This window comes from Centroberyx gerrardi, chromosome 5, assembly GCF_048128805.1.
Source record: "Centroberyx gerrardi isolate f3 chromosome 5, fCenGer3.hap1.cur.20231027, whole genome shotgun sequence".
NCBI classification, from domain to species: domain Eukaryota; kingdom Metazoa; phylum Chordata; class Actinopteri; order Beryciformes; family Berycidae; genus Centroberyx; species Centroberyx gerrardi.
In genome coordinates this window covers 2,964,880-2,987,044 of record NC_136001.1, presented here as the reverse complement: position 1 = coordinate 2,987,044, position 22,165 = coordinate 2,964,880, and the positions used below count along the sequence as shown (strand labels likewise).

Sequence of the window (22,165 nt, the reverse complement as noted above, 5' to 3'; positions counted from 1 at the left end):
AAGTCCGTAATTCAGGTCTGTGGTTGCAAGCTTAATTTTGCAAGTTTGTACATTTAGTTCTGTGCATGCAGTTTCAATTTTACCAGCTGTGAGGCAAAAAATAATGTGCAGACTTTTGACAAGTTTAATACGTGGTAACGTTTTGTAAACTGTGGTTTGTAAAGGAAAACAAACAGATTTTTTTTGCCTCACAGCTGGTAAAATTTAAACTGGAAGCACGGAACTAAATGTACAAACTTGCAAAACGGAGTTTACAAGCACGGACCTGATTGTACAAGCCTGCAAGCATGGACCTAAAGGTGCAAACGTGCAAAATTAAGCTTGCAACCACAGACCTGAACTTACAAACTTGTATAACTAAGTTTACAACCACAAACCTAAATGTACAAGTACACCTTTATGACAGATTTCAAATTCCATAGGTGGGCGGCAGTGTGGAGGGAGGCCTCACCGGAGAGAAGGCGGCTGCGGCGGGAGGCTTCTGCAGCCAGGGCGCAGGAAATCTCAATGCGCTTCTCCTGTTCCTGTAGCTGCTGCTCTGAGTTGGCCTGGCTACCTCCCTCTACCGGGCCATCCAATAGGGGGACCACATTCTGTAGACTGGGGGGGAGGGGGGTGGGGGCGGATAGAAAGAAAAGCAAAGAGAAAGGGAAGGAGGAAGGATGGATGTAGGAGGAAACATGGAAGGAGAATGGAAATATTGAGTAACGGAATAAAATTTAGTCTATATAAAGAATATTACTAGTGTAGGTTTGAACTCATTTAACATGGGACACATTTATGTAATGAATTGTGAGTCATTGCATTAGCAGCAACTTCTGAGTCACCAATCCACCTGACTTGCAAGTTATGGACTGTGGGAGGAAACCCAGGCAAACATGGGGAGAATATGCAAACGCCACACAGAAAGGACCACGAGTCAAACCCGTGATCCTTCTGTGAGGTTTTTTTTTTAATCCCCTGACTTGGCATCGAAAGTCACAACACTGACTGAAAAAAAATCAGTCACCAAAACAAATACACATGACTGCTTTGATGCATGGGAATCTGTAAAGAATGTGAAGAAGATGCACAATATAAACTCATGGAGAACATTCCTCTGCACAACCAACAGGATAAACCAACGAAAGAGAAAGACACCCGCGGGACTGAGAGGGCATATGACTAACAAGTAAGTCCCTTCAACTGGTTAAACTATGATAACTTCACAAATATGATACACAACTTAAACACTGGCAATAATAACCTGAATGTATTATGTGGCCTATGGGCCGTGCATGTCTGTGCAGTAGCGGCCTTAGCTATGTTTCACCCGTTTCAACTGAAACGGGCCCCGCACTCCCAAAGGGCCCCCGACTGACATGCAAGCATTGAATAATTCACCCACTTTTTATATATACTAGTCCATACCCGGGGATGTGCACGCCACAACTATGTGCAGACTTCCGGGGATGCGCGCGCCACAACTACGTCCACACTAAGTCTGCACGTAGCTGTGGCGCGCGCATCCCCGGTTATCTGCGCGGAGTTGTGGCACGCGCATCCCTGGAAGTCTGCACGTAGTTGTGGCGCGCGCATCCCCGGTTATCTGTGTGGAGTTGTGGCACGCGCATCCCCGGAAGTCTGCACGTAGTTGTGGCGCGCGCATCCCCGGGCATGGACTAGTATATATATATTGTGGCGAGCTGTGGTTACTTCAATCAAAGATAACGCACCGGACACCATTTCAAAGCTAACAGCCAGCTTTAATTGCAGTTAGAACCAGTTAGCAGTTCAATATTCACAGCAAAACGGTAGGCGGGTCATTTCTTTCACTACGAACATTACTAACAGTGTCAACTAATACGAACTAGTAAATTCTCAAACTAAAGCAAATACACATAATAAAAAGAATCTCTATAAGCAATTATTTAGGGTTAAATAATCCTACCAGGCCAACAGTGCATGAATAACAAGCTCTCCAGGCCTGACGGAGCTGTCCACGGTGCTGAAAGAGCGCAAAGCGCAATTCATTGTAAACAACCAGTAGTTTCAGACACTTTTCATTCCCAAGCAAAATACGGCATTGCTTTTGTTGTTAATCTAATTTGAGGGAATTGTTTAAGCTGTTTTTATGTCAGCTGATACATAACACATAGGCCTAATGCTATTCAATGCAGACTAGTAGTTGCCGAGAAGGGCGAGGCTTCTCCTCATTCCAAAGCAAAAATGTCATTGTTTCAGTTTTAAATTGTTTGGTTTGTAATTGTTTGTTTGAATTGTTTGTATTATTTCTATGTTGAGCTGTCCATGATGCTGAAAGTGCACATAATGCATTTAAGTTGAAGTCTGAAAATATACCTTATTGATGCAAACCAACTTGAATCCTTGCTTTTTTTTCTCTTTTGTCTTTTATGTTGTTTTTTTTTGCACATTAGCTCTTGAAACGGGCCCCCAGATGCTTAAGGCTGCCTCTGTGTCTGTGTAATTGTATGCAGTCATTTTGGTAAGCTGAGCATCTAAACAATTTCAGGAAGTGGGTTACTCTGTTTTCTCCCTGTTTCTCCCCATGGTGTTTCTTGCAAAATTGGTGCACAATCCATGGCATGGTTAACCCTCCTATTATGTTAAAATGAACAAATGCCTTTTAAGTTTGGGGTCAAATTGACCCCAGAAATTTAAAACTACAAAAAAATGATTGTAATTGAAAGTCTTTCCCAAGTTTACACGTCAGCACATCAGCAAGTAACGCATAGCAGTTAGTCAATAATGAAAAAAACGCCAATAAAAGGTAAATTAGTCACCAAAATAGTCTTTCAAAGAGCTGTGACGGGACCTCATGGGCAGAAAATCTTAAGGTGAGATAAAACTCAAAGAGAAATGGTGTGTGCGCGTGTCATATGTTATGGGCCCTAAAGCATGGGAACATATTTGAAAGATCCCAAAAAAATTACATGGGAAAGTTCCCTCAGTATCAGTCAAAACAAAGAGAAAGAAAATATGTGTAAAACTTGGTTTTATACGGCTATTCGAAGTGTGTACAGGACCATGAAAATATCAAGCTGGAAAAATTGACCCCAAACCTAATAGGAGGGTTAAGTCTGTTTCTCTCACTCCTGGTGTCACCTTCCATTAAACATACTTTGATTTGGCGATGAGGGTCTTGATCCTCTCTACTTTCTTTTGTTTTTCTTTCTGCTCCTCAGGGCTCAGAGGAGTGTTATCCTCTGTATCCAGGTAGCGCTCAGGGATCAGAACCTTGTCGGGTGCCATCAGCTGAAAAAAAGAAGAAAAAGAAAAAAAAAAAACACACATACATAACCATTTATTAACACAGCCACACAAATGTAATTGGTAAGGCACACAGCCACACAAATGTAATTGGTAAGGCACACAGACACACAAATGTAATTGTATTTCATGACATTTAACAAAGACCTTTGTCCAGAACATTGAGAAAGTGTGAGCATGTGCATATGTCCTTTTATTAGTCAACAGTAGTAGGTCATACACAATAGCCTTATGATCAGACACATGGATATCGTCTCAATAGTGCAGTGGTTCTCAACGTGGGGTCCGGGGACCACCGGGGGGTCCTTGAGGGGGTTCCAGGGGGTCTACAGCAAATTGATGAATTATTAAACTTCGCCATTATTTCATTTACAAGAAGTTCACACAGTTAGAGAACATAGAACAATGGCTATTTTGATCATAGTTTCACTGTTATCGCTCTGCCTACAATACAGATAGTCATGGAATTCTGGACAAAATCGTATCTAACAATAAAAATATTCTCAGATTTGGGTCCGAGAGACGAAAATCTTAGCAAATGGGGGTCCATGGCTCTAATGTGTACTAAATTAGGGGTCCTTGATATGAAAAAGGTTGAGAATCACTGCAATAGTGCATGGGGGTAGGCTGGAAGACGCGCAGCAGACATGGATGTTGAAATCATCAAGTATTCAGATTCTGTCATATTTTAGGCATGATGTGAGAAAACGGGTCTGAGAACTCATTAGTCCACAGATCACCTAGACCTTGCTTGTCTCACCTCTTTGCTGATGTCCAGGTCATAGTGGTCTGGTTCGATCTGTAACCGTCTAAGGCGGGCAATCTCTTCCCTGGGCGACTCCACCCCCTGGCCTCGAACTGCTGCCTCTAAGTCCTTAATATCCACCTCGTGGGCTGTCAGCCGCCTCCGAATCTGCACACGCACACGCACACGCACACGCACATGCACACACACACACACACACACACACACACACACACACACACACAATGAAATGAGCAACAAATTGAAGAACGAGAAGCCTGGTTGAACAATGCAAATCTGAAGCTTGTCCTGAGTTTAGTAATAAGAGAGCAGAGTGTGAAAAATATTGGGAGGAGAGTATGCAAATAGAAGAATTGGCATGTGTAATGCGATTTACCAAGACTGAAAGTAATTACAAGAATGGTTATCGCCTATGTAATATAATACATAGGGAGAGCACGTATTAATCAGACATCCATTCAGAGATGACAGCTCTGATAGGGAGAAAGAGACGTCAGCTGCGCTTGAAATCAGAGAATCCACTGAGAACCGTGTAAACATTTTTGAAAATGCCAGCGAAAATAATACAAACAAACAGACTGCCAAGCAAAGCAATTTTAGAGCTTTTGGACGAACTAAACCGCAGCAGCAGGATCTCCCAGTCTACTTTTCCAGATGGCTGGCTTTTAGGTAGCCTATTCTCTAATTCAAACCTGTTTATTTATTGCATTTAGCAAAATAAACCATAACATGTCTTTCTTTTTCTATTCTTATTTCTATTCTGTTCCTAAGCCGATAGCACATACCCCGTCCACTCCTGGCTTCTAACTCCAGTTTTGAACCCAACTACTCCAGAAGAGAACAGGAAGGCAGCATGACTCTTCCACCAGATTGCTGGAGGGCGACCAGAGTTCAGTGAGTGGGAGAAATCTGGGAAATAATGAGGTAAATAATGGACTCACAGTGTAATCTTTTGGATTCAGAACACTTGTTGCTTTTTAGAACTGTAAACTGTAGGCCTATGTTATGTGGACATAGTAGTGTTTGACTGACATCATGGTGAGTGTATAATGACCAAATTTTCATTTTTGGGTGAATATATAATTAATTATAATTCAAATAATAGCATATCCATCCTTAATAATTGTTGGCAAAAATATGAATGTTCTGTGTGTGGATAGCGAGCACTTGTTGAGCAATGCCTTGCATATCCTGGATGAAAAAACAAACAGACTGTTGGAAAAAACGGAGATGCTCCTCTAATATTGATGCTTTAAGACATAGAGTCCAGACCGCTTTTTATTTGGCCTTTGCTGCCTGATATTATTTTCAGATTTCTCAGCAGTTTCATAGCCAGACCTTTTGCCACGTTGTCTATTTTGTGGAAAAATAGGCTTAAGCAACAGCTTATGCTGTTGCTTATTGTTAACCTATAATGCATACACCCAGACCTACAACAAACCTATTCATTTTTCTTGGCTTTCAATGTAGGCTGTTTCAGCCAGCCTTTTATTTACTATTTATTTATGGTTAATTTAGCCTATTTGTTATGTGTAGTTCATGACCTGTTATGTTCTGGAATTTGAAATTAGGCCAGTCTTTTCATTTTATAGCCTATGAAGAATGAACGGTTTGTTATGCTGAGCAGTAGCCCATCCTATCAGCCTACTCAAAAACATGTTATTTCGATACAATCTACACTTTTTGTGTTCCTAAAATACATTTTGGGTCACTGACTGTTGAAATTAAGGTTAATTGTTTGTCAACCTATCAGATGTCTTAAGGCCCGCCTGTGAATAAACAGTTGTCAGTTATTATCATATTTCTTTGGGCTACGTGATTATTAAAAAGTCCCAAATCTTCATGGACAACAAAAGTAGCCAAGTTATAGCATAGGCTCTTAGACTAAATCAGGGGATTGCGATATCAACTGAGGGCAAACCTGTGGGGGCTTTAATAACTTTAATATAATAACTCCCAGTAAGTTTTAGCCTACTTCTAACTATTTTGTAGCCTATTTATTTGGCAATTAGTCTAAAGATGAAAATTTGTCTCCAGTAATCTACAAAATAGAATGTTTGTTGACATACCAGTGTAACTCGGTGGATGACAAAGCAATTAAATTAATGCAGAGCCTTTTTTATTCATAGGCTACAGATAATGTAGAAAAGGCAAAGATATTCAACAATCAGGCCCTTTATCAACGATTCTGTTCTATTTAATGGAATGGAATAGAAATCATTTAGGCTACTAAAATTCTACTGCTATAGGCCTACTGCTGCAGAATAGAGAGACCTATCCACCAAGTTGCTCGCAGTGTCACATATGGTTAGGAATTGCTCCATCGACATGTTGACAGCATGTTCTAAATGGATAATCAAACATACCACTTTGTAGTTGCCTGCTGACTGGCCACCTGAAAGGTTTAGACTTCGCCTCTTGTCCCTTACAGAGCTGCTCTGGTTTCGGCGGATTCGCTCGTTCTGCTCCTCCACGCTCATCTTGGACTTTATCTCGGCAGGAAACACGGCACTCTTTGGACGCTCCTAGGAGAAAGCAGTGACAGAAAATACGCTCTGTATCACTCAATCCAACTGACTCTCATGCAGGTAAACTTGGCATGATCCACTTGAACTCTTACAAGAATGCCTGAAGGAGTAATTATTACTTGACAATGTTTAATATGCAATGTTCCCATCAACAGTACATGGGTGGACATTAAATGGTGTGGTGAGTGTGAAAACAATGTAAACTAGTTTTAGTTTAGTGTATTTGTGCAAGAAAGTAAAATATAAAATGTCAATAGACAGAATTAAACAAGATTGTCCAGTATGCACAGGTGGCTGAAAAAAACCCATAGGGCTTGTGAGATGACCACCTGTATCAACTGAGTCACTAAAAGGGAAATTAACTAATAATTAACTTACAAATGAAAATTAAAATTAGCATTAGTAAAAATAGGAAAAAGAGTACAAAAGTAATAATAGATTATAGTTATGAAAAAATCTAAATCAAAATAACCAACTAAAAAATTACAAAAAAAAGTAAATGGCAGAATGAAAACAATTGAGCAATACATGAGATAGAAATATAAGTAGATAATAACATCAGCATATATAACTAATAACTTAATGCCGTGGCCATCTGACCAGATCTCAGCCCCACTTATGGGGCTGAGACAACACCAGAATTTCTCTTGAAACAATAGTGTTACATTCCTTTATCTGTAGAGCTTGTAGAACCAAGGCTTAATAAAAACAACTGCTGTGTTGTGTTATGATGATCCAACATCCAGCTAAGATGCCTTAATTTGGTGTTGCTGGCCTGTATGCAGTCAAAGGAATGCTGCAATAGTGATATCATTTGTTGATGACACTACAGTTGGCTGACATTATAAATTGAATGAATTAGAATGATTAGAATGATAGTCATATTTACTGTCTGTTGAAGGCATTTTGATTTTATTAATATTGAACACAAACCCGTAAGGGAGGAGATCAGTTGTTAATGTTACTACCTACTGCATGCAGGCTACACCTGTATGTGCTTAACACTAAAGTTGTGGCCATTCAATAAATACAGTTTAGGATAAGTATTAAACTACCCACCCTACAGATAACTGACAAAGGATAAAGAAATGGATGGAGTTAATGAGAGATAAAAAGAATATTGAGAATAGGAGGAGTGCATTTCCCAGGCAGAGCAGGACAAATGATATTCTGAGTGATCCCCTTGATCCTGTGGTGACGCATTTCATCCTGTGAGTAGTAGGTTTTATGTTATGGTTGTCATATTATTGAATGATTTATTATCTGCTGTGCCTTGGGGTTTACGCCACATAATCTCTCACATGCTGCTTAGATTCACTTGGAGACCATCCTCAAGAGCAGAGCCTTTTCCGGCAAAGTCAACCAACCATTTGTCACAATAAATGGTCCAAACACCTTTGACGTAAGTGTTTCTGACTGCATCAAACCTTAACGTTGGACAATAGCCAGGACACTCATGAAAAACACAGCATGAAAACTATACAAATTATACTCCAGGAACTGGAGGCATCAACAAAACACCAAAACAATGGCTTTTCTCATAGGAAAATTGTGTTGTGACATCTAGAATCTAAGTCTAATGTGCAATACAGCTGTTTTGGCTGATTGTGGTGGCCGCTAATGCTGGTATTTCCTTTATTTGACCAATACTGAATGTTGTTACATTGAATGTTATTGTTTGAAGACAATTGTTTGAAGAGCTACACATCTGTGTAAACTGCGGTTAACATTGAAAGTACTGAAGTTTAGGTCGACCTACCCTGGAGATTCCATTAGGCACCTTGCCATTACGCCGGGAGACGCCATCATAGCTGCTGTCTGGATCGTCGGTGGGTGACTTGGTCCTAGGAGGAACAATGCCAACTGGCATTGGATACAACAGACAAGTCCAGACCATGGGGAAGAAATTAAGTTAAATTCTCTCAGCATGGAGGCACACTACCTTTACAAGGCAATGTATATCCTGTGAATCCCACTTGATTTAATTCTCTACTGTCAGTTTTAAAAAAGACTTTGTACAATGCCTTACAGTAAGTTGCTTTCTAGTGATTGTGAGCTGAGAAAGGGTCAGTAACTCGACTTGCATGAGATACCACATGCAAACTTCACTACCCAGCAGACAGGCCTCAGTTGTTGTACCTTTATTCATGGTGGATTGTCTTTCCTGGTCCTGATCCTGCACTTCATTGCTATTGGTCCGTTCTCCAAACTTGGGCTGGAAGACAGAGAACTGATCTTTATTGTTGTGTAATCAACATTAAAACCACTTGAAGGTGTGGAAGATACACTACTCATCCAAAGGTGTGGATTATAGTCATACAGACTCAGAATGCATTAGATAATGCATTAGTGTGGATAGCAATGAGGGCATCATGTTAAATTGACGGGTATACCTGTAATGGCAGACAACACACTACTTCACAGACACAATAACTAGCATGACCACATCACTACCAAGACACTACACAAACAGGCACATAGAGAGCATGAGGGAGGAACTGGGATGGTGGAGAACTCCACACCTCCAGTCCTGATTCTACGATTGAAAGCATGTTGCTCATCTTAGGCTAGAGAATGCATTTGCACTACAAGCACCAGAAGTCCATTTTGAATTGAAAGCTTAAGTGGTCCGTTTGAAAAGCTTTTGTCTAATTAATTATTGACAAATGATTGACAGTCATTTGGTTTCTGTTGCATCCAAACAACATGCAGTTGACATGGCCTTTGTTCCAAAGTGTCAGATCCATCAAAAAGGGGCAAAGGGGAAGCAGCCACTTCTGGAACCAGTGCTTTGGGAGGGCAAATGCAGGCTGAAATGGAGACACAATGGGATAAACAGAAGCAATGGGTGGAGTGCTTGAACGGATGGAGAGGTTTGGAAGGAGAAAATACTTTTGGAACATGGAGGGATGGCTTAGGTTGAGGGTGGTGTTTTCAAAGGACGAGTTTCGCTGACACTTGGGTGAAGTGGGGGCTGGACAGGGGCAGAAACACCCTCCCATCCCCAAATACCTTTCTGTTGTGAGAGTCTTCATCGTCTAGGTAACCATCATCGAAGCCCAAGCTGCGTAGCCAGGCGGCGCTGTCATAGGGCAGGGGGGGAATGGAGGGAGGGAAGGTAGGGGAGGGCTCCAAAGGGTAATACGATTTGGGAAGAGGAGGCCTCGGGGGGCCAATTTCCTACATCACCGAGAGGGCAGGAGGGAGGGGGGGGGGGGGAGAAAGAGGAGGTGGAGGAGTAGGAGGAAGAAAGAGCGCTGTACATCAGGAGGAGTGACAACAAGCCAGGCAGAGTGCAGAGCAGAAAGGATTCATGGGAATGATTTTGTGGAATGGAACCCTGATCCCATGTTGAGGGTAAGGGGTGAAAGACCACAGGCCAATGAAATGCCTGGCCTCATACTCATATTCATACAGTCCACCAAAGGGGATAAACCTCTGTAATATATCCATCACACTACATCCACCATTTTGTAAGTGTTAAATTGATCATAGGTAAAATAGTATTGTCCTCAATATCATTTCAAGCTGAGCTGGCTCTAGGGCAAGAGGGCAAGGAAGTCAGCACTGTATGAAAGATCCATACCTACTTTTCCATCATTCACAAGCAATTCATGCTTAGATTACTTAGTCAAACAGTTCACAGCTGGACATTTATCTTTCAGCTCTCTTAACTCTCTTACTGCTAAATAAACCAAATCAAGATGCCTCAGAATCAATTATCTAAATTAACTGTCCAGCTTGATTTGGTTGACAGGAAAACTCTGGAAATGCCATTTACAAACAGAATGGCAGGTCTTGTGGTCAAAATTAGTCACTGCCAGCCTTTTGTACCATGGAGGGTTTACGTGCAACAGTGAGATTAACAGTGCCTATGCTCTTTTTTTTTTAGAGATAGCACAATTGAACCTTCAACTGAACTTCAGCCAAATGTTCTGCCTTCCATCTGACCGTTACCAAATCAATTCCCGAAAAGGTTTATGGGAATCAGACTGAAGCGCATTGGTGCCAAAGGGTGTTGCGCTCAAAATAATGATATTTAGAAAATAGAGGGATGTGTGCCACTTCTTTCCTCCACATGAAAAAAAGATGTTGAGAGTCAGTGAGGATCATGGGATTCCCCCAAAGCAATCTGAGAAAGACCACTGATGAGGCAGATAAGGATCTTTTTGAGTCTGCCTGGTCGATTAACTTCATTAAATGGTACCAATGGCTTTCTAAACTAGTTTGTCACTGTCTCCACATGAGCAGACAAAAGGGCTCTGAAGTACTTAAGCCATGGGAGAATCTTCAAATTAACTCAACGAAAAACGGTTTACTATGTGGGGAAAAACCACTACATGTCCCTGCCTTTTCAGAATTACAGACCAATATTGATTGAATTCATTCGTTCATTATGTTTGAGTGCAAAGGTCAACTATGAATCGGTGGAAATTTATTAGCATTCATTATTGTGTCCAGCGGGTTTAAAGATGGGTCTGCATGAACACTTTACGTGAATGCTCACTGGGTGAATCAGATTGCGATACAGGACAGAACATTAGGTCGATGCTATTGCCAAGGTCCAGCTGATTGTTGGGGTAAGTGAGTGGCCTGGCACTTGCACGAAGCCGGGCCCGAGAAGCTAACTGGTGATGGTTCTGGGTTTCAGGGCTAGCAGCTCTGAAACGTGGGGACAGCAAAGATGGTGTATAAAGGTCTGGGCTGTAGCTAACCGCTAACAGGTTAGCTTGATAAGAGTCTTGGAAAAGCAGAATCTGTGATTCTGGGGTAGAAAAGCGTCTGTTGGAGGACAGGTACCTGAGGCCATCATGACGGCCAGCTGAGAGGGGAGGTGGGTGGGAGTCTGGATAGACATCTTTTCTGTGGCCAATCATGACTTGCTGACCGGGAGCATTTGAGGTAAGCTGACTGATTTCCTGATGGTCAGGATGAGTTTGGTTTGCATCTGAATGCTGATTGGCAAATTTGGTGGTGTGGATAGAGTCCTGGTGTTGTATGTGGAGGAATCTGGTCTGTTCTCCAGCACTGGCTTTGGCTGGATTTATATTTTGGTAGAAGTTTGTGTTGGTTCTGTAATTGGGGTTGTGGTCTGTCTCCTCTACTACAGGCTCTAATCTGTCAGAGGGTTCCCTAAGGGTGTGTTGGAGGGCTAGTGGGGGCTGAGGAATGGTATGTTCACGGGTGACTGCCATCTCTATGGGGACTATTTGGTTGGTTTGGGTTTCACAAGTATAGCAATTTACATGGTTTGCATGGAGGCTTGGGTCAGGCTCCCTGTAGCTTTTGGGTCTAGACCTAGGTTTGGGATCAGATTTGGAGTCAGTTTTGAAATGGGGGCCTATACATGACTTAGGACGAGGTTTAGGGCTGGACCTTCTACGGACTTCAGGGTTGGTGCTGGAGTCTGAGCGGGTACTAGTGTCAGGTTCCGGGTTAGGGTTGGGGTTGGCCCCGGGCTGGGTGCGTCCGGTGCTTACCTCCGGGCCCAGCTGTTTACTGGGGGAGGCCTGGGAGCCGGGCACTGGGGAGAAAGGGCTGAGCGGGCTGGTGAGGCTTACTGAGCTCAGGGGACTGGCTGGACTATTGGTGCTAAAGGAGCCTGACGCACCGCTGGCCACTGTTAAAGAGAAACAGAGAGGGGTGGTATGGAGAGAATCATTTTAATGTGCATGATAATGACACTGGTAATACCCATTTTCCACTAAACATACTGATTATATTTGAGCTCTTTTTTGTTACCTCTGTGCTTGGCTGTGTCAGTGCCTCTGGATGAGTTATTCTTGTGTAGTCCCTCTAACACATCCTGGACCCTCCAAAACTCCTTCTGGATGTGCCTATGGACCAATTCACTCTGTGAGCCAGGACCGAGAGAGCAGTGAGGCAGAGAGTTGGAAAGAAAAGTTGAGAGATGGGAAAAAAACGGGGAAGGGAGCCAAGAAATGGAGTAGCCATTAATATTGGTGACCCATGTTTTCTTGTCTAATTTGCTTCAGAAAAATAATAGAGCCACCAAGAGATGGTTACATCATTACTCCTACGTTCTTATGAAACATGTGTCTGCACTCCCTACGTTTTTGGACCGGTTGCACTCCATTGAGAGAAATAAAAGCCCTCTGTAGATTTCTCAATTCAATAGAAATGTGACCTCAAGCATATATGTAAATAATTCAGCAGAAATTGCGAAAAATGAATGTATATTATCATAGATAAGGGATTCATACTCCCACATTTCTGATAAGACAGCTGTTACTTTTTACATCAGCCTGGGTGTGGTATTTACTTTGAAAACAATCAATGGAGACTGTATCTTAAGTGAGATCTCTTATATATAACTTTGTTGTGTTTTAAGTCACTGTCCAAACAACAAGTTTGTGCATTTCTCTAAGCACAGACTTCCATTTGGCAACAGGGTGTTTGTCTCCCATAAAGATTTGAGCCAGCCTGTTAAGACAAACAGGCGTGACTACACAGTATGACCTCTTGTGGGGTCCTGACACTGATGAGAAGCAATGTGTTTACCTGCCCTCCTGCATTAAGTTGCTCCCATAGGTCTCCATGGATAGCGTTAGCCTCATCCTCTAATGCTTCAAACTCCATGCGTGTGGTAGTTAAAGCCTGAGAGAAAAACAACAAAATGCAGGAACACTTAGAAATACATTTATCACTTCTGTGTCTTAAAAAAAAGAAAGAAAGTTGCATCTTTGACGAGTTTGAGTTTGATAAGTGATTGCAAAGCATTTTGAAATTATAACTTCTTGTCCCCTTCAATGATTTTAAAGTAGTGATTTATCCATATTTTCAATGATGTTTGGAATTGCTTTGTATAATGTGTTTTTTAAATGTTTTTTCATGTTTCAACCCTTTAATGTATGTTGTGTACGTTTTGACTGAACATGTGGCTGATAGCACTGCGTATTTTCTTTGTCAATTTTATTAATGTTTTTTAACCTCATGTTTCTCATGAAAGCTGATCTGGATCTCACTGAGACTACCTGATTAAATGAAAGATAAATGCAAAAACAAGTTCCTCGAACCTATGACCAATTGTATTGAAGAAAGACCAAAAGGTGTCTGTGAAAACTGAATAGGCTTTCAAAATAGATTCTCTCCCCCTGTCAACATTTGAATAGTATCATAGATAGTATCCTGAGTATCTGATCAAGCCTCTTACACTGGATGCCTGTGAGAGCTCTCCTCTGATGTTGATGAGCTGGTTCTGCAGGGTTTCCTTCTTGAACTGCAGTTTTTCCATGGCCAGGGGCTGGTTGCGGTAAAGCTCCATCTCCTGATGTGTGGCCACTAGCGTCCCCTCCAGGCTGTCCTGGGAACAGCAACCACAACAGGGGTGTGTAAGTGTTTACTAGGAGTGAGCTTCCCTGCCCTCTTTCCTAAACTTTAACAATTAGTGATGAATTTGAACTTCCCTTTATTTTGAGTCATGAAGACATATTATTCCTGTGCTGGGAGGAATACTGAATCACTTGCATGGGGACTTATTAAAACATACATCATCAGCATACCGATTGCTGTTATAATTTCACCCATAGAAAGGGGTACGTTTTATTATATTCTTATGGAATTCAATGTTAACACATATTACAGTGGCACTAGATCTATTTGAATGAAATTGCTCAGTTGCATGTGTGAAATTATTAAATTTACTTTGAGCACTGGCCCAAACAAAAGTGGGGGTATATTACCATATATTGTCAATATATGAAATATGAAAAGCATATGATAAGCTTTATGGGTGTGACTTCTAAAAGTGATATTATAGGTTTATCTGTTATATTTTTTTGCCAAAAATATTCATAAGTTTTATTATTATGCCATCATGAAATTTTCTTTCATGTTAACAATCACAGTCATTGTCTCTTTTTATAATGCTGAATTATCAAAAGGAGGGCAACATTTTTGTCTTAACCTAAATATAATGTATGTTAGAAGGTGTACCTTGTCCATTCTAAGTCTGTGGACTACGGCCTCCTGGTCTTTCAGAATTCGGTTCTGTTCACACAGTCGGCCCAAAAGTTTCTGTGCCAGGCAGAGGGAGAAGAAAACACATACATTAGGGGAAAGTACAGAAATATGTGTTTGTTTACATCCCTGCTTGTGTACACTTGTGTGTGTGTGTATGCACATGTGTTGTGTGTGTGTGTGTGTGTGTTCACAGTAACAATTTAAATGAGAAAATTAAGGACACATCATGTAAAATTTAGGATCTTCCCAGAAAATCAGAAGGTTACAAGTCCTTCTTGGAAAAGTCACCAGAAATAAGCATCAAGAAGTCTAATTTTGTTCATCTAATTTTTTCCCAGAACACCCTGCTGCCGCCACACGCTTCACTGTCAGCTGAGTCAGTGTGAGCCTCCATGCTCAATTTGAACAACATTGACCTCATAACATCCTGGGAAATGATTTTGTGTTTAAGTATGTGTGTGTTTGTCTGTGTGATGCGGATGCTAGTGCGTCTCCATTTGTTTGGCTGCCTATGAGTTAGTGTTGTGTAGCTGGGATGCATTTCTCTGCATGTGTGTGTGCATTTGCATCTCTCTTACACTCGTTTCAATCTCGTTGAGCTTCAGTGTGGGATGTAGATCCCTGCTGTAGACATCATGGAAAGGAGGCACCTGTGAAAACAAAGATTGGACACTAAATGGGCTGTATCAATCATGCAGTGCAAAAACTTACCACTCCAATGGGGCAAAACAAAAAGTTCAATGTTTTAATTTGGTTCTTTATTCTGAGAAATGTTTGGCATAATTGTCATGGGTTTTATATATAATATATAATGTGTGGAGAAACATCAGCCAGCAAAGTAATGATTATGTTGCAATCAATTATTTATTTTGATGGCTGAGTATTCTGTGTTTTTACAGTGAATTCACGTCCATCACAGAAACGTAACATTGGCCAGAAGCCAGATGGGAACATAAGAACTCCATGGAGCCATTCCACAGCCTAATATAAACAGCATGTTAACCATACTGATACTGCATACCTGCACTTTGGCTCAGCGCCAGTCTGTAAACCTCAAGCTGTTCTGTGCATGTCTCAGAATGAAGAACTAAATTGAAATATGGCATGATTAATAATGCAAGTATGATAATAAATAACTGAAAAAAGGTTGAGGGTGAGTATTCTTTAGGTCAAGGTCCCAACACCCACCATCACCGTCCCACCCCACCTCCCCCCTTCACCCCCCCATACCCTCAAAGCAAAGACCATATCCAGGTCCTCTACAGTATGTCCTCCTGAGATTGAGTGAGGATGGAATGGGAGGGGGATGTAATATATCGCTTTGAGCATTGAGACACAGGGCTGTGGGGGCTTTTCAAATCGGTGGTTTAGTGAAAATTGAAATTGAAAATGAATTACAAAATAACACGATAAAAAGTTTTTAGTGAATGCAGTGTGGGTGATAAATCGCTAGGCTATAGGCTTGCATTCCGAGCTGCCCATCTCAATTAAAACAGCAAAGTTCAAATTCAGGCTGTCTCTGTCTTCCTAAGCACAGTGATTGTATTTGCATTGTATTGTATTAGAGTAGATTGTAGTCCTGTGTAGCTCAATGGGTGGAGCATGGCACTAACACAGCCAGGGTTAGGGGCTTGTTCCCTATGACACCATCCATGTTAAAAACCAAACAAACATATGGAAGCATAAGGCACTTTTGGATGGGGACATGAGGAAAAGGATGTCGCATCATTAGCTGGGGTTCAAGTGTTTTTTGTGAATTAAGATGTACTGAATTAGAAAAGCTGTATGGAAATGCAATTGCCTCAATATCACGAAGAAGTCTTTACCCTCACTTGAAGCAAAAAAATATTTTGCTGATAAAGAAATTGTGTGAAATAGCGACGGAAACGCAGTTGTCAAAGTAATTTGTACATTAGAATATCACACATGTTGTTTCTAATATGTACTGTATAAGTCTCCATCATGATTATACAACAATTAGCTGATTCATATATTGAACATTGCCAAGTGCATTTCTTTGTTTTCATCTTTAGATGAAAGCATGAAATATGGCCAACATTAGCTGCCACTAAAGAACAATAACAACTTGCCCAATACTAATCAATGATAATCAATTCTTGAAACATTTTTTCCATTTTTCTCATGGATTAAATTTTTTGACATTCAGGGAGCCTATTTATTTGCTTCAACCCAGCTGATGGAAATGCATCTAATTGCCATTTAATTTAAATTTATGTAAAAATTCCTTGGCACATGGATGGAAAAACAGCTATTATAAGGACAGAGATGGGGGAAACGTGACAGGTTGGGGCTAACAACACTAAACGGGTATGAAAGACGATAAGAACTGCACAACATGAAGCAGGAATAATGGAGAACATAACTGCAAACGCTGCTTGAATGTGAGTGACGTTAAGGAGAGTCTACACTATGTCCACATGCCAGAGAAGAAGACTGAAAAGAAAGAGAGGCAGGCTTGTTTAGAACTAGAATTACACTAAACTGGACTTCGACTGGACTATCCAGGCCTGGAATTATGGCTAAATTGGACTGGACTGAACTTCACTGACTAGACTGGACATGATTTAATTAGCTAGATTCTATGAATTTATCTAACTTGGTGGACTTTGATTATGCCTAGTTCAGAAATGAGAAATTTCATGCATTGGAGAGCTCTGCTGGAAAAGGGAATTATTATCTAGGCGGAAGCAGCCCCTAAAAGCTCTGAGGCATGAATACAGAGACAGCATTGCTGGCTGAAGCCTGCCTCTCGGCGGCGCTCTCTCCTCTCTTACTTGTGCAAAGAGCTTTGCTGTTGAGGAGGAGCGTTCCACCATTCGGGTGACCATGCCAATAAGGTGGCTTCCCTCGTTCACCTGAAGCAATGCATTCATCAGCTCAATAGGAATACAGAGACCTAACAACAAGCCTGTGTAACAGGAGCAGTGTAACAGCACTGGAACTGTGATTTATCTGGTTTTACACAGCGGTGAGAAACTAAGCAAAGGAAAGCATCCTTTGGAAGGAAGGAAGGAAAGAAGGGGGGAGGAGAGAAGAAAGAAAGGATGGAAGGAAGGAAGGAAGGAAGGAAGCACAGGTATTGACAATGTAAGACATACAGTAGCCTCTGTGAATAGCTATCAAACAATGCTGTAAATTGTGTGTGTGTGTGTGTGTCTGTGTGTCTGTGTGTGTGTGTGTGTGTGTGCTTGTGTGCTTGTGTGTGTGTGTGTGTGTGTGTGTGTGTATCCGGCCTCCCACCTGTTGGTCTAGGTACTCCAGGTTGCGCTGGAGTTGAAGGTCTAATATGTCCTCCTGAGCCAAGCAGCAGCAACAGCAACATACATGTAGATCACATAGTCACACATACAGTACATATAGAGGGCTTCCAGCTGACGTAAAGCAATGCAACACGACACAACTCAACAAAACCCATCTGGCGGCCATATTGGAGGTCCACAGCTCTTGGGCAACGATGACTGAAAATAGCTGATTGTTTTGCTAAATGTACAACTTGGCTGTCTCAACATGAATAGGGTACACATGCTTAAAGTCTGTGCTGTTTTTGACTGGAAACTGATTGATTTTTGTTTTGTGTCAGCTTGTTAGCTAGTTAACCTAGTATCTGGTAAGCTAACATCACTATAGTTAGCACATCTGATTTGCTAAGTAACTAACATTACAGAGCTTGTAGCTAGTGTTAGTATTGGCTGGCTGTTGCATGTTTGTTAATATTAAAGTGGTAATCTGCAAGATCCAAGGTTTTTTGTTTTTTTTGTCTCCACCATTGGTGCGAAGTGCTCATTGCTGTGTTGCTTTTGCACTGCACATCCCAGGGATCACTTTTCAATCAAACAGTCAGTGTGGGCGGTACTGTGATGTCTCTTCTTTGGGATTTTTTGTTGATGAAGTTTGAGTTTCTATAGGTCCGTGGTGTCCATTGCTGCTCATGCTAACTACCCAGTTCTTTTTTTGTTTATTCCAAACACTTTGGACATGTAAAACGCATCACTTCCTGTGTGCCAGAGGACCCCAATCATCGATGGAGAGTAGCAAAACAGACACTTATTTATGTGAAAAAGTCACCGATTTTTACTTCTGAGCTGACTCTTCTCAAGCTACAACTATGTGTTTTGGAGTAGAGACTAGGGCTAAAGACAAGACAGACAAGACAGTTTACTCTGTCACAGTAACCTACATTTGGAAACAAATCTACCGCATCAGACCATTCACTTTTACTTAGAATGTTACTGTAAGGATCTACACCCACACCCAGCAACATTTGTCAGATGTCTCTCTTTTTTTCACCATAATGTGATCACAGCCAGTTCTCCAATGGACCTCCATGATGGTGCCAGCTGTGGTTGATAAGAGATTTATGATGCAACTGTAAAGCCTCTATAGTACAAATTCATATATTATAGAACATACACAGACACACACACACACGGACACACACACTAGCGGGGCCAGTAGAGTACAGTGTTATGAAGAGAATAGCAGAGAGAAACAGGAGAGGGAAAAATAAATCCATACAGTCCATACAGTAGAGACAGTGATGGGTAGAGGCTTATGAAAGACAAATAGTGGAAACATGTACAGAAGAGTGTACAGAAGAGTGTACAGAAAATGTACAGAAGAGTGTTCAATGCACTCCAGGAGTGCATTGAACACCCTCAGGTGAAGAGAGCAATATCAATAGTGATAACGATAGCATAGTAACAGCAAGAGAGTTTTTCCAGTCGAGAAAAAGCTTGAGTCGTGCCACTTACTCAAAATACAACATGCCCTTACGCTTTGATTCTGAGGGACTGACACCAAAACCTGACGTTTATGCTATCAAACTCCACTGTGGCTGCTCTGGAAATATCTTCATGTGATGTCACGTCATCTACGTTTGGCCAAGTATCCACGGGAATAATAAAAATACACCACCAAAAAAACAGAATAGCCCAGAAATGCAAGGTATATCATCAATAGCTGTTTTTTTTTAATAGTCCTTCAGGATAGATTCCTTTCACGTTAAGGTTAATGTAAAATTAGGATTTTAGGGTTAAGATTAGAATTAGGATTAGGTTTATTTAGGATTAAGGGTTGGGGAATGAATGTAGTCAATTGTAGATTCTCATAAGGATACTACAAGGATGGTACAAGGATGTGTGTGTGTGTGTGTGTGTGTGTGTGTGTGTGTGTGTGTGTGTTGTGGATGGATGTGTATTAGTGGACAGTAGTGGCACATACCATTTTGTTGTGGATGGAGGGGGATGCAGGGTAGTTGTAGTGGTATATTCCTTGGGTTAGGGACCTCCTATCACCAGGGTAGTCATACTGATGGAAGGAAGGAAGGGACGGATGGAAGGGAGGATGTAAGAGTGGAAGACGGTGAATATGGTTACAGCATATGAAAACAAAACATTAACCTCTCTCATACAACGACAATCTATGTGAGCATAAACCACTACCTACAATGATTAAATGGGATTAAACGGAAGCCCTGAAAGGCAAGGTGAAAAAAAAAAATGCGGCCAGTTTGTAAATTTATCTCACAAGATAAACTTAGAAATTGGCAGCAAAAATACATGTTTTCATTTTGCCTTTCATTTTTCATATTTAGGTAATAAGATATTTTGACTATATTTTTTCAAAAACGCTCTAAGGTCACCTTTCTTGATAGGAAGTCTTAAACCAAAAGGTATTCGACACTGTTCTGCAGTATTATGAAGCAGAATACACCTACATCCTAAAATCCTATCAAGAAGTATTCAAGAAACATGCAAGAACTGACAAGAAAGGAAAATCTGTACTATTTTGAAAGGACACTGGCTTACTATTGCCTAAACCTGAAGAATGAACAATATATACAATGAAATGTTTTTTTTATTTTTTTTTCCAGTGATAGAACATAGCCCAAATGAGCTTAGACCAAAAATCCCCAAACCTCCCCCAAAGAAAATACGTACGTAAAGCCAAGTGGGAGGGTGTGTGGGGGGGATACTCTTTATAGCCACTGTATAATACTGCACACACACACACACACACACACAACCCCTCTCACCTTTGGCGAGCTGAGGGATCTTCTCAAGCCGTACACGGATGGATCGGCATAAATCACGTCCTCCCTCATCCTTCCTGGAAGCCGGTCAAAGCGTGTTGACGGCGATCGAGCTGGCGAAGCAAAGTTGGGTGGCCCTGGCGAGTAGGGCCCCCCCGATGACGAGGAGGGTGACCTGGGTACAGACCTGGAGCGTGGCTGGATGGACAGACGCCTCATGGAGGTCTGGGCCATTTCCATGGGGCTCCCGCCGTAGTACTGGGGCCCCCAGGGGTCCCTGGGCATTGGAGGTCCGTAAAACGGAGGGGGTCCGTCCCTCAGCGACCGGCGCTTCTCCTCAACAGTCCATCGGCGGTCGTACCCCCCCACGGCGGAGACAGAGCAGATGCTCTCAGGTCGAACCCCCGGCGGGTACAAGGGGTACTCCTCCACATATTGGGGACCACCAGGGTAGACCCCATAATAATCAGCCGAAACCCCTCGGTTCACTGTGTAGTAGCGAGAGGGACTGGAAGAACAGGAAAAGAAAATGGGAATTTGGCAGAATTCAAAATTTGGCAGAACTCTGTCCATAATTCTTGGACCTTGGCTTATTTCTATTTTTTTATACCTTGCTTCACATTCACACTGGGAGCTGACCAGTACAACCACAATCTACTACTGTCAGCCATTGGGAGCTGCACAGTACAACCAGCAAGGCTGCTTGCCTTGCTAAAGGGCACCTCAAGAGTAGTTGTTCAGGGAGGGAGGTTTTACTCATTCCCTTTCAGACAGTCTGGGGATCTGAACCAGCAGCCTTCCTGCCACAAGCCCGCTTCTCTAACCTATTGTCCTTTCCTTTTCCTGTGCCTCACCTACAATTTCATGTTAGGTAATTTGGTTGCCTCTTATTCAGCGTGACTTCCAATGAGGTCAACAGTAGAATAAGTTTCAATTCCCAGAGCACTAACATAACAGGAAACCAAAAATAAAGCGTGCAGAGGTCAGGGTCTTAGGGTTCTATTTTCGTGATGGCACACTTTTTTTTGTCAGGCGCACACAGGTTTTTGCGGTCATTTGGTGTTTCGGTGACTCGCCATGAACTCTGCCAAAAAGGGAGGAGAGGCGCAATTACGGGCATTTAAGCTTGCTGCTCGGGCCAGGGCAAAAGTGCACGCTACAGAGCACAGTCTTGTGCTGTGCTATTATCTTGGCTGTACTAAGCGATGCGAGCATTAAGGGATTCTATTCAAAAGCATTCCCACCCTTTTTGTGGATGATATGGTCAATTTGACTTTGATAGAAATCCGTCAAGCAGGCACAAATATGTATATATATATTTCATGACAACATTTTTCATTCTAGCTATATACACATGTGGCTATGGTGTGAATGACTGACTGAACTGTCAGTGTGCGCCATGACACAGAGTGGGGACTGTGGACGCAGCCGCATCCTCTATAGATGTCAGGGACTGGCTGGTGGATGCCCCCCCTCCTGTAGCCAAACTGTCCCCCCCCCCTTCTGTTTGGCTCTTCGCGTAATATCACTCAACCATTTCTTACATCGGGCAACAGTTCACCTACG

The 22,165-nt window shown here is 41.9% G+C and overlaps 1 protein-coding gene across 5 annotated transcripts in view; it reads right to left on the bottom strand.

Annotated features, from left to right (window-relative positions):
- Positions 1-22,165, bottom strand: part of plekha6 (pleckstrin homology domain containing, family A member 6) — a 117,592-nt gene that overhangs the window by 11,102 nt on the left and 84,325 nt on the right. For 3 of the 5 annotated variants that reach the window (XM_078283486.1, XM_078283483.1, XM_078283485.1), the window contains exons 9-23: positions 20,603-21,107; positions 19,789-19,875; positions 17,809-17,862; positions 15,126-15,197; positions 14,521-14,601; positions 13,739-13,888; positions 13,087-13,182; positions 12,307-12,418; positions 12,045-12,184; positions 8,704-8,779; positions 8,324-8,427; positions 6,403-6,561; positions 4,031-4,183; positions 3,122-3,255; positions 452-600 (exon numbers count right to left, since the gene is read on the bottom strand). In XM_078283486.1, the coding sequence (XP_078139612.1) occupies positions 452-600; positions 3,122-3,255; positions 4,031-4,183; positions 6,403-6,561; positions 8,324-8,427; positions 8,704-8,779; positions 12,045-12,184; positions 12,307-12,418; positions 13,087-13,182; positions 13,739-13,888; positions 14,521-14,601; positions 15,126-15,197; positions 17,809-17,862; positions 19,789-19,875; positions 20,603-21,107 (2,072 nt within the window). Of the gene's footprint in view, positions 1-451; positions 601-3,121; positions 3,256-4,030; positions 4,184-6,402; positions 6,562-8,323; positions 8,428-8,703; positions 8,780-9,576; positions 9,745-12,044; positions 12,185-12,306; positions 12,419-13,086; positions 13,183-13,738; positions 13,889-14,520; positions 14,602-15,125; positions 15,198-17,808; positions 17,863-19,788; positions 19,876-20,602; positions 21,108-22,165 lie in introns of all 5 variants that reach the window. The other 2 variants (XM_078283487.1, XM_078283484.1) reach the window with 2 other exon arrangements.